The sequence below is a fragment of the Carcharodon carcharias genome, chromosome 35 (genome assembly GCF_017639515.1).
Source record: "Carcharodon carcharias isolate sCarCar2 chromosome 35, sCarCar2.pri, whole genome shotgun sequence".
Taxonomy (NCBI): domain Eukaryota; kingdom Metazoa; phylum Chordata; class Chondrichthyes; order Lamniformes; family Lamnidae; genus Carcharodon; species Carcharodon carcharias.
In genome coordinates, this window is record NC_054501.1 from 4,218,708 (window position 1) to 4,231,207 (window position 12,500).

The 12,500-nt window shown below is 57.6% G+C and overlaps 1 protein-coding gene across 2 annotated transcripts in view; it reads left to right on the forward strand.

The window, feature by feature from the left end:
- Positions 1-5,114: 5,114 nt before the first annotated feature.
- Positions 5,115-12,500, forward strand: part of dhx34 (DEAH (Asp-Glu-Ala-His) box polypeptide 34) — a 60,089-nt gene continuing 52,703 nt past the window's right edge. Inside the window, exons 1-5 of one of the 2 annotated variants that reach the window (XM_041179657.1) lie at positions 5,115-5,820; positions 6,388-7,247; positions 8,839-9,090; positions 10,090-10,192; positions 11,257-11,474. In XM_041179657.1, the coding sequence (XP_041035591.1) occupies positions 5,601-5,820; positions 6,388-7,247; positions 8,839-9,090; positions 10,090-10,192; positions 11,257-11,474 (1,653 nt within the window). In that variant the 5' untranslated portion in view covers positions 5,115-5,600. The remainder of the gene's footprint in view (positions 5,821-6,387; positions 7,248-8,838; positions 9,091-10,089; positions 10,193-11,256; positions 11,475-12,500) is intronic. The other variant, XM_041179656.1, reaches the window with a different exon arrangement.

Sequence of the window (12,500 nt, forward strand, 5' to 3'; positions counted from 1 at the left end):
GTCCCTCATTCCCTCCAGGCCCGGAGCAGGCGGGGGAGGGGAGGCGCCCGTCGCTCGAGCGCAGTCTGGCGGAGCGAGCGATTCAGTAACCTGTACCCCCCTCTTCCTGTCTCTCCCCCCACCCCCCCTCACCCCCTCCCCTCCCTCCTTGCAGGAGAATCCGGACAGCTCGGTGGATCGAGTGGTCGACGACCTGGCGCGGCTCCTGAACGAGCACCTGACCTGCGTGGCCCGGGGTCCATCGTGTTAACGCCATCGTCATCGCTCCCACCGCTGCAGACAGCAGGATCGTCACCCAAGTCCCAGAACCTCTGCCCGTCCTCAAGGACCCTCATCGCGATCGGGAAAAGGCGGGGCTGGTCAGGGATTGGGGTGGGGGTGCGGTTGAAGGGGCGGGGGAGGTTCGGCAGGACTGGTCGCGCTGCGCCTGCAAAGGCAGCCAGCACGAAGGTGACGGGCCGAGCAGCCTCCTCCCCGTCTCCCCGCGGCCCTACCCCGCTCCCTCCTCACCCTTCGCTGCCGACCTCCCCGCAGAGGACCTCCCCTCAGCACCAAAGCGGAACACCGCAACTGCCAGAGACCCAACGCGGGCCGGAAACGCTGGTCACCCACGGCAAGTCCGCCAATGTGGGGGGGGTGGGGGGGGTGGTGGGGGGAGGGTGGGGGTAGGGATGTGGCCTTTCCCACTTCTGACCATACGAATGTACAAGTTAGGAGCAGGAAGAGGCCACTCAGCCCCTCGAGCCTGCTACCCCCATTCAATAAGATCGTGGCCGATCCGATTGTCACCTCAACCCCACATTCCCGCCCGCCTCCCCAGATAACCTTTCACCCCCCGATAACCTCCCCCCCTCCCAGCTTGTTAATCAAGAATCTATCCATCTTGGCCTTAAAAACATTCAGAGACTCTGCTCCCACCACCCCTTGAGGTAGAGTTCCCCAGACTCTCGACCCTCGGAGAGAAATAATTTCTCCTCCTCTCCCTCTTCAATGGGTGACCCCTTATGTTTAAACAGTGACCACCTCGTTCTAGATTCTCCCACAAGAGGAAACGTCCTCCCCACATCCACCCTGTCCAAGACCCCTCAGGATCTTCAAGGTTTCAATCAAGTCACCTCTCACTCATCTAAACTCCAGCGGATATAAGCCTAACCTGTCCAACCTTCCCTCATAAGACAACCCACCCATTTCTGGTATTAGTCTGGTCGACCTTCTCTGAACAGCTTCCAACGCACTGGCATCCTTCCTTAAATAAGGAGACCACGATCTGGGACTTATCCTCAGAGACACCAGCTCTGTTTCTCTCTCCACAGATCCTGTCTAACCTGCTGAGTATTTCCAGCATTTTCTGTTTTTATTCCACACTGTTGGAATCCACAATTTTGAACCCTATTTAATTTATTTAATGGAACATATTTATTAATTAATTTTTAATATATTTTTATCTTGTATTTAATTTTGTTGTGGTCGATACCTTGTCTATTTATTACTCCAAATGTTGTATCCTATTATTTTTATTAATATTTAAGGCTGTATTTTTAATAAATTTGTGAGTTTATTTAATATTGTCCCAGAATGAAGGAATTTTTTTATTATTTGCTTACTCACAGTGGCATTGCTCACAGTTGTGATGTTCGCCTGTGGAGTTTTAGCTGTGTTTGTCTCTTTAAGAGAGACAGAGTGAGTGAGAGAGGGGGAGAGTGTGTGTGTGTGAGAGGGAGAGTGTGAGTGTGAGAGATAGAGAGTGAGTGTGAGAGAGAGTGAGCATGTGTGTGAGAGAGAGTGTGAGTGAGAGAGAGAGAGTGGGTGTGAGAGAGAGTGAGTGTGTGTGTGTGTGAGAGAGTATGAGTGAGAGAGAGAGTGTGGGTGTGAGAGAGAGTGAGTGTGTGTGTGAGAGAGTGTGAGTGAGAGGGAGAGAGTGGGTGTGAGAGAGAGTGAGTGTGTGTGAGAGAGTGAGTGAGAGAGTGCGTGTGTGTTTGTGAGAGAGAGAGTGTGAGTGTGTGAGATTGTGAGAGAAAGAGATTGTTAGTTTGAGAGAGAGAATGTGAGAGTGTGTGAGAAAGAGAGAGAGTGTGCGCGTGTGAGAAAGAGAGTGTGAGAGAGAATGAGATTGCGCGTGCGTGCAAGTATGTGTGTGTCAGAGAGCAAGCATGTGTGAGTGAGAGAAAGTGTGTGTGAGAGAGTATGTGTGTGTGTGTGAGAGCGTGAGAGAGCGTGAGATAGAGAACGAGTGTGAGAGCGAGAGTGTGAGAGTGTGTATGAGAGAGTGTGTGTGTGAGAGAGCGTGAGAGAGCGTCAGATAGAGAACAAGAGTGTGAGAGCGAGAGAGTATGAGAGTGTGTGTGTGAGAGAGAGTGTGAGTGGGAGAGGGATGGGTATGAGAGAGAGTGAGCGTTTGTGTGTGAGAGAGAGAGTGAGAGAGAGAGCGAGAGTGGGCGTGAGAGAGAGTGAGTGTGTTGTGTGAGAGAGAAAATGTGAGTGGGAGAGGGAGTCGGTATGAGGGAGCGTGAGCATGTGTGTGTGTGAGAGAGTGAGTGAGAGAGTGCGTGTGTGTTTGTGAGAGAGAGAGTGTGAGTGTGTGAGATTGTGAGAGAAAGAGATTGTTAGTTTGAGAGAGAGAATGTGAGAGTGTGTGAGAAAGAGAGAGAGTGTGCGCTTGTGAGAAAGAGAGTGTGAGAGAGAATGAGATTGCGCGTGCGTGCAAGTATGTGTGTGTCAGAGAGCAAGCATGTGTGAGTGAGAGAAAGTGTGTGTGAGAGAGTGTGTGTGTGTGTGAGAGCGTGAGAGAGCGTGAGATAGAGAACGAGTGTGAGAGCGAGAGTGTGAGAGTGTGTATGAGAGAGTGTGTGTGTGAGAGAGCATGAGAGAGCGTCAGATAGAGAACAAGAGTGTGAGAGCGAGAGAGTATGAGAGTGTGTGTGTGAGAGAGTGTGTGAGTGTCTGGCTCACTCCCAGTCTCAGGATACACTCACCCTCGCCCTCATGTGGGTGAGGGTGAGTGAATGCTCGCCCTGTGACTGGGAGTGAGTCGGGCACACACGTTCTGACTCACAATCTAACGATATCTTTATTAATTACTCACTTTTCTTAAATGATCGATTAGTTGCTTTGATCATTTTTTTTAATTCACTCGTCAGTTGCCAGTGTTTATTGCCCATCTCAAATTGCCCTTGAGAAGGTGGTGGTGAGCTTTACTTTTCTCTTGGCATGTTGTTTCTTTCTTCACACTCAACTTTTTGTTTTGAAATTCACGTTGAATGTTGTGCCGAACCTCTTCACCCTGAAGTCTGCGCTTTGGCTTCCTGAGTGAGAAAGGGGTTGGAATATGGGCCCCATGCAAAAAGATTGAACAAGCAAGCCTAGTGTAACCAATCGACGATCCATGCTAACATATTATCCATGGCTCCCTGAACCCTTGTTTGTGTGCAGCAACGTTTAATGTGGCACCTTATGGAGCGCTTGTTGACAGTCTAGATAGCGGACATCTACTGGATCGCCCTTATCTAGCCTCGCGTGCACACACGGGAAATAGAAGTCTTAATAGATTGGTCAAATGCGATTTGCCTCTCGTGACACCTCTGCCGAATCGACGTCCGTATGATTAAAAACCAAAAAAAGTGCTGTCAGATATCAGCGGGTCTGGCAGAATCTCCGCAGAGTGAAAGTTTCGAGTCCAACTTTGGAACCCAAGATGGTTGACGGGTTTTAAGCTGTGGAGGAAGTGGGGGTGGGGGGGGGGTGGGGTGCGGTGAGGCAGGTGGAGCGTAAAAGGGGAGGTCGGGAATGGGTTAGAGGGCGAGGGGGGTGGGGGGGGGGCATTGACTGTCGAAGATCTCGCGGCAACGCCAGGCAGCGGGGGTGGGGATGGCGGTCACCAAGAGTCAAAGCGTTGGTCCAGGGAGGGTGTCAATGGCAGAATGGAGGCCGGCGCTTGCCTGAAAGCAAAAATCGCGGAACGCGTTAACGGCGGAATAAAGGTCTGAAATCAGAGTGGGAGAACGAGATGCCGACTTTATCATATGTGATAATAAAATTGGATTTGTGTGACAATAGCCAATTGGACCATTGAGCCCATGACTCACTCTGCATTTTTAGGGGAAACGCAATGGTTTTCTAAGAATATAAATGGAAAAATGGGAACTGAAGCACGTTTTCAGGGTATAATTTGGTCGAATAACAGTTGTGGTGGTGTTGTGGGATGGGGGGTGAGGGGTGAAGGGGGTGGCTTGTTTGTGTTGTGTTTGGTTATGGTGCGGGCGGGCACGCCAAGGCCTCAGTGCCCCCAGGGGGCGCCCGGCCTGCGCGCCTGCGCACCATTTGTTTCAGTGGTTCTCGCCGGCCGGGGGGGGCGGGGTGTTTTTTTTTCCCCGATGGTCGCCCGGTCGGTCCGCGACGTCATCAATACGCGACGCAAATGGAAGCCGGAGAGAGGGAGGGAGAAAAGGGGAGAGAGATGGAGTAAAGAAATGAGAGAAAGAAAGGAAAGACTGTAGAGAGAGAGAGAAAGAGAGGGAAAAGAGGGAGAGAAGGAAAAGGAGAGAGAGAGAGAGGGAGAGAGTGAAGGAAAGAAAAGAGAGAAAGGACAGATGAGAAGGAAAGGATAGAGAGTGAAAGAGTGAAAGGAAAGAGGGAGAGAGTGAAAGGAAAGAGGGAGAGAGTGAAAGAGGGCAAAGGAAAGAGGGAGAGAGTGAAAGGAAAGAGGGAGAGAGTGAAAGAAAAGAGGGAGAGAGTGAAAGAGGGCAAAGGAGAGAGAGGTGGAGTAAAGAATAGAGAGAAAGAAAGGAAAGGCTAGAGAGAGAGAAAAAGATGGAGAAAGGGAAGAGGAGAGAGAAGGAAAGTAAAGGGAGATAGGAAGGAAAGAGAGAGAGAGAAGGAAAGGATAGAGAGAGTTGGGCAGTAGAGAGAGAAAAGAGGAAAGGGGAAAGGAGAGAGAGAAAAGAGGAAAGGGAAGAGGGGAAAGGAGAGAGAAAAAAGAGGGATAGAGGGAGAAAGAAAGGGATAGAGAAACTGACTAGAGAGAGAGAAAAGAGGGATAGAGAAAGAAAGGGATAGAGAAACTGACGAGAGAGAGAGAGGAGAGAGGGAGAAAAGCGGGAGAGAGAGAGAGAAAGAAAGGAGCAGAGGGGGAAAGGAATAGGGAGACTGTGGCAGAGAGTGAAAAAGGGATAGAGAGACTGGATGCAGGGATAGAGGGAGAGAAAAAAGAGAAAGGGACTGGGACACAGAGGTAGATAGAGAAAGAGAGAGAGACCAGGGCACAGAGATAGAGGAAGAGAAGAGACAGATTATTGGGGAGTGGCGTGAGAGACTTCCCAAACTGGAAGCGGAAAGATAGAGGACAGAGACTGAGATACTGAGAGAAAGGGAGAGTGAAAGGGGACGGAGAAAGGAGTGGTGGTTAGGAATTAAGTGTAGAGTCACGGAGAGGCTGAGAGAGAGTTTAGGACATTGACAGAAAGCTAGAATCACAGAGAGGTACCGGTGAACACAGCAGAGAGGGGGAGACCCTCCAACAGGCTGTGTGACATCTTAAGTATTGGACACGGAGGGTTAGGCTAAAGAGAGAGAGTGAGATTCCCCCAGTCAGGGTGGAGATCACAATGTCCACTATAGGAGTGGGAAGCTACAACTGGAGCCACCCTGAGACCCGGGCACGGCTGGAAGAGCTCTTCTTCCGAGGGACGGGTTTCATCCGGGTGGGGAGCGAGGAATGCCGGGAGTTCTGGAGCTTCCTGGAGCGCTACCAGCGCTTTCAGGAGAGGCAGAGGGAGAGGAAGGGGGCAGAGCGACAGGCAGGGGAGAGGAGGAATGAGAAAAGAAGTGAAGGCGGAGGGATGGAGGGAAGGAGAGGGGAAGGACGGAGCGAGAGAAGGGGAGAGGCGAGAAGGGAGGAAGGAGAGGAGGGGAGGAGAGAGGAAGGAGAGGAGGGGAGGAGAGAGAAGGGGAGAAGGAGAGAGGAAGGAGGAGAGGAGAGAAGGAGAGATGGAGGGGAGGAGAGAAGGAGAGATGGAGGGGAGGAGAGAAGGAGAGATGGAGGGGAGGAGAGAAGGAGAGATGGAGGGGAGGAGAGAAGGAGAGATGGAGGGGAGGAGAGAAGGAGAGATGGAGGGGAGGAGAGAAGGAGAGATGGAGGGGAGGAGAGAAGGAGAGATGGAGGGGAGGAGAGAAGGAGAGATGGAGGGGAGGAGAGGAGAGAGGAAGGAGGGAACGAGAAAAGGAGAGAGGGGAGGAGAGAGGAAGGAGGAAACAAGAGGAGAGAGGGAGAGGCGAGGAGAGAGGAAGGAGGGAACGAGAGAAGGAGAGCTGGAGGGGAGGAGAGAAGGAGAGAGGAAGGAGGTGAGAAGAGAAGGAGAGAGGGAGGAGGTGAGGAGAGAAGGAGAGAGGAAGGAGGGAACGAGAGGAGGAGAGAGGAAGGGGGGAAGGAGGGTAAGGAAAAAGGGTTGGTTCTGGACGTGCCGATGGAATACGACGCCAGTTACCGGATTAACCTGTCGGTGGTGACAGGGGACGTGGAGCCGGCGGCCTGCGGGGTGGGGGGGGAGAGGAGGAGGAAGAGGAGGAGAGGAGGGGACAGGGCCGAGCCGGGGGAGGGGGAGATTCCGCGGGGGGAGAGGGCCGCCTTCCGCCAGGCGCTGCGGCACTACGCCGAGTTCCGGCAGAAGCAGGCGTTCGGGCGCCTGGCCCAGCTGCTGCGGTCCCGGCGGGCGCTGCCCGTGGCCGGCTACCGGGCCCGGCTGCTGGAGCTGGTGCGGGGCAGCCCGGTGGTGGTGGTGGCGGGCGACACGGGCTGCGGCAAGTCCACCCAGGTGCCGCAGTACCTGCTGGAGGACTGGGCGCAGGCGGGCGAGCGGCTGGCCTGTACCCAGCCCCGCCGCATCGCCTGCCTCTCCCTGGCCCGGCGGGTGGGGCTTGAGAGCTTGGACCCCTCGGCGGTGGGCTACCGCGTCCGCTTCGAGGCCCAGGCCCCGCCCGGCGCCCGCCTCCTCTTCCTGACCGAGGGCCTCCTCCTGCGGCAGCTCCAGGCCGCCGGCCCCGCCCTCGAGCGCTACCGCGCCGTCATCGTCGACGAGGCCCACGAGCGGCACCTCCACTCCGACTTCCTCCTCGGGGTCCTGCGGGGGCTGCAGGCCGCGAGGCCCGGCTTCCGCCTCCTCCTCATGTCGGCCACCATCAACGTCCAGCTCTTCTCCCGCTACTTCGACGGCGCCCCCATTCTCCAGGTCCCTGGGAGGCTCTTCCCCATCAAGGTGAGCTTAGGGTGAGGGGTGAGGGGGGGGTGGAAATCATCAACCCTGAACCTGAACGCTGATCATCAGCCCTCTGACTCGTCTCTGACCCCCCGACCCCCGTCTCTGACCCCCCGACCCCCGTCTCTGACCCCCCCGACCCCCTTCTCTGACCCCCCGACCCCCGTCTCTGACCCTGATTCTGACTCCCAAACCCCAATCCTCACCCCTCCAAACCCTAGTCCTGACCCCCGACCCCTGATCCTGAACACCCATTCCGTGACCCTGACCCTGGGACTCTTGATCTTGACCCCTGATCCTGACCCCGAACCTTGAACTTCACCATTCAGCCTCTGGTCCCATACACCCAACCCATGATACTGACCCTGATCCTTGATTCTGACCCCCAACTCCTGATTCTGACTCATTTGACCCCTAATTTTGACCCTGACCCACGACCCCTGATCCTGACTCCCAACCCCTGACCGTGACCTCTGATTCTGACACCCAACCCCTGATTCTGACTCCTGACCCCTCACCCTGACCCCGATCCAGACCCTCGGCCCCTCAACCTGAACCCCCGGCCCCTCAACCTGACCCCCCGGCCCCTCAACCTGACCCCCCGGCCCCTCAACCTGACCGCCCGGCCCCTCAACCTGACCGCCCGGCCCCTCAACCTGACCCCCCGGCCCCTCAACCTGACCCCCCGGCCCCTCAACCTGACCCCCCGGCCCCTCAACCTGACCCCCCGGCCCCTCAACTTGACCCACCGGCCCCTCAACCTGACCCACCGGCCCCTCAACCTGACCCCCCGGCCCCTCAACCTGACCCCCCCGGCCCCTCAACCTGACCCCCCGGCCCCTCAACCTGTGACCCCCCGGGCCCCTCAACCTGACCCCCCCGGCCCCTCAACCTGACCCCCCGGCCCCTCAACCTGACCCCCCGGCCCCTCAGCCTGACCCCCGGCCCCTCAGCCTGACCCCCGGCCCCTCAACCTGACCCCCGGCCCCTCAACCTGACCCCCGGCCCCTCAACCTGACCCCCGGCCCCTCAACCTGACCCCCGGCCCCTCAACCTGACCCCCGGCCCCTCAACCTGACCCCCGGCCCCTCAACCTGACTCATTTGACCCCTGATTCTGACTCATTTGACCCCTGATTCTGACTCATTTGACCCCTGATTCTGACTCAGTTGACCCCTGATTCTGACTCAATTGACCCCTGATTCTGACTCAATTGACCCCTGATTCTGACTCAATTGACCCCTGATTCTGACTCATTTGACCCCTGATTCTGACTCATTTGACCCCTGATTCTGACTCATTTGACCCCCTGATCCTGACCCTGAGACCCCTGACCCGCAATCCTGACACTGACCTCCTGATTCTGACCCTCGACCCCTGATCCTGCCTCCCGACGCTGACTCCCGACCCCAGATCCAGACCCCTTGACCCCTGACCCTGAACCCCAAATCCTGATCCTGACCCCTAATCCGTTCTCCTCAGACCCCTGTCCATCGCACCCCCCCCACCCAATCCCAAAACCCTCGGCCGGGAGGAGGCTGTTGTCACGGGAGTCGGGCTGTGGGTTAATCCCGGCGTCTCCCTCCTGCAGGTGATCTACCAGCCCATCGAGGAGGCGGACGGGGAGAGCGGCGAGCGCTTTCAAGCCGGACCCTACCTGAGGGTAATGCAGGCCATCGACCAGAGGTACCCAGCCGAGGAGCGGGGGGATCTGCTGGTCTTCCTGAGCGGGGCGGCCGAGATCGGGGCCGTGGCAGACGCAGCACGGACCTACGCCAACCTCACCAAGCGCTGGATCGTGCTCCCCCTTCACAGCGGGCTCTCAGCAACAGAACAGGACAAGGTACTGCCCACTACTCCCTCAGCGCTGACCCTCCGACAGTGCGGCGTTCCCACAGCGCTGACCCTCCGACAGTGCGGCACTCCCTCAGCACTGACCCTCCGACAGCGCGGCGTTCCCTCAGCGCTGACCCTCCGACAGCGCGGCGCTCCCTCAGCACTGACCCTCCCACAGCGCGGCGCTCCCTCAGCACTGACCCTCCGACAGTGCGGCGCTCCCTCAGCACTGACCCTCCGACAGTGCGGCGCTCCCTCAGCGCTGACCCTCCGACAGCGCGGCGCTCCATCAGCGCTGACCCTCCGACAGTGCGGCTCTCCCTCAGCACCGAACCTCCGACAGTGCGGCGCTCCCTCAGCACCGACCCTCCGACAGTGCGGCGCTCCCTCAGCACTGACCCTCCGACAGCGCGGTGCTCCCTCAGCACTGACTCTCCGACAGCGCGGTGCTCCCTCAGCACTGACCCTCCGACAGCGCGGCGCTCCCTCAGCACTGACCCTCCCACAGTGCGGCGCTCCCTCAGCACTGACCCTACGACAGTGCGGCGCTCCCTCAGCACTGACCCTACGACAGTGCGGCGCTCCCTCAGCACTGACCCTACGACAGTGCGGCGCTCCCTCAGCACTGACCCTACGACAGTGCGGCGCTCCCTCAGCACTGACCCTCCGACAGTGCGGCGCTCCCTCAGCACTGGAACTTGGGGAAGTGTCGGGCCTGGATTTTGGGTACGGGTTTCTGGAGTGGGAGCTTGAACACATGACCCTCTGACTCCGAGGCGAGAGTGTAACCGGCTGAGACACAAACTGACAATACAAATACGTCTAGAATGTGTGCACAGTGCTTGTGTCTTTACTGGGTGATCTATTGTGATGTTCTTAGGTCTTTGTTTAAACAACGGGTTATGCTAATTTGAACGCTCGTTTCATACTCAGTCAAGAGAACCCATAACTGCTGCTCATTCCCGACCTGACTGCTGTCTAAATCCATCCTGACCTTCGTTTCCAGGTTTTCGACATCGCCCCACCAGGTGTCCGGAAGTGCATCGTAGCTACGAACATCGCAGAAACGTCCGTTACGATCGATGGCGTGCGTTTCGTTGTGGATTCTGGTGAGTGGGAAAGGGCGCTGTACAGAGCAGAGCTTTACTCTGTATCTAGCCCTGTGCTGTACCCTTCCTGGGAGTGTTTGATGGGGACGGTGTAGAGGGAGCCTTACTCTGTATCTAACCCCGTGCTGTACCTGTCCTGGGAGTGTTTGATGGGGACGGTGTAGAGGGAGCTTTACTCTGTATCTAACCCCGTGCTGTACCTGTCCTGGGAGTGTTTGATGGGGACGGTGTAGAGGGAGCTTTACTCTGTATCTAACCCCTTGCTGTATCTGTCCTGGGAGTGTTTGATGGGGACGGTGTAGAGGGAGCCTTACTCTGTATCTAACCCCTTGCTGTACCTGTCCTGGGAGTGTTTGATGGGGACGGTGTAGAGGGAGCTTTACTCTGTATCTAACCCCTTGCTGTATCTGTCCTGGGAGTGTTTGATGGGGACGGTGTAGAGGGAGCCTTACTCTGTATCTAACCCCTTGCTGTACCTGTCCTGGGAGTGTTTGATGGGGACGGTGTAGAGGGAGCTTTACTCTGTATCTAACCCCGTGCTGCAACTGTCCTGGGAGTGTTTGATAGGGACAGTGTAGAGGGAACTTTACACTGTATCAAACCCCGTGCTGTACCTGTCCTGGGAGTGTTTGATGGGGACGGTGTAGAGGGAGCTTTACTCTGTGTCTAACCCTGTGCTGTACCTGTCCTGGGAGTGTTTGATGGGGACAGTGTAGATGGAGTTTTACTCTGTATCTAACCCTGTGCTGTACCTGCGCTGGGAGTGTTTGATGGGGACTACATGGAGCGACATTTATTTTACCTGAACCTCCGGCCTTATGGGCAGTGTGGATTCAGTATTGAATAGGCAGTCGGTCCCTGATTCAGAGGCTGAGATTGCCCACCAACGCTACCCCACAAGCAGCGAGACAGTCTGTTGGCTTCCGCAGCCTCAGCTGGGAAACAGTCGCTCGGGCAAGTTCTCGAGAGGAGCTCTGCCGCGATGCCCCCCACAGTTGAATAGTTCAGCGCTCTCCAAGACCAAAACTGACCTGCTGCCCTGCCTCCTCTCCGCTCTCTCCCAGGAAAGGTCAAAGAGATGAGCTACGACCCGAAGGCCAAGATGCACCGGCTGCAGGAGTTCTGGATCAGCCAGGCCAGCGCCGAGCAACGCAAGGGGCGGGCCGGCCGCACGGGGCCTGGGGTCTGCTACCGCCTGTACGCCGAGTCCGATTACGACGCCTTCGCCCCCTACCCGGTGCCCGAGATCCAGCGGGTGGCCCTTGACGCCCTGGTGCTGCAGGTAAGAGGCCCCGTTCCCTCGCAGCGTGCTTCCCCCCACGGCCGATCGCCCGCCGCTCGGGTTCGCTCCCGCGCCCCTGCCCTCGGAGCCCTGCCCCCGTCGGTCGTCTGCCTCCCCTGTTCCCTGGCCGTTGGGGGGGGTCGGGGCGGGGATGGGAGGGGCGGTAATCTGCACAGGGCGATCCCGTCGGCGCCCTCTTCTGTTGACTGGCCCCCGCGTCCCATCTCCAGACCTTCCGAAACGCGCTCGTCACCCCAACCCCGCCCCCCCCCCCCCCCGGCCGACGGTGGAGTGCGTCTCTTCGAAGTCCGTCCACCCGTCGCGCTGAAGGGGAACGCGGCAGCCGACTGGCGCACAGCAAGAGCCCAGAAACCCCACCCAATGTGAGGATGACCCGGTCCATCTGTTTTCTAGCGACTTGAGTTGAGGGAGATTTTTTTTTGCTTTTTCATTCATTCAGGGGATGTGGGGTCCGCTGGACAAGCCAGGCCCCCCCCCCCCCACCAGTCGCCCTCCGCACCCCACCTGCCCTGCCACTGCTCTCCATCCAATACCGGCCGTGGGATCTTGAACGTCTTCCTGAGAGGGCAGACTCGGGTTTAACGTTTCGTTCCGAAAGACAGTCTTGTGATTGGCCGCCACTCCCTCAGCACTGACCCTCCCACAGTGCAGCGCTCCCTCAGCACTGACCCTCCGACAGTGCGGCGCTCCCTCAGCACTGACCCTCCGACAGTGCGGCGCTCCCTCAGCACTGACCCTCCGACAGTGCGGCGCTCCCTCAGCGCTGACCCTCCGACAGTGCGGCGCTCCCTCAGCGCTGACCCTCCGACAGTGCGGCGCTCCCTCAGCACTGACCCTCCGACAGTGCGGCGCTCCCTCAGCGCTGACCCTCTGACAGTGCGGCGCTCCCTCAGCGCTGACCCTCCGACAGTGCGGGGCTCTCTCAGCACTGACCCTCCGACAGTGCGGGGCTCTCTCAGCACTGACCCTCCGACAGTGCGGGGCTCTCTCAGCTCTGACCCTCCG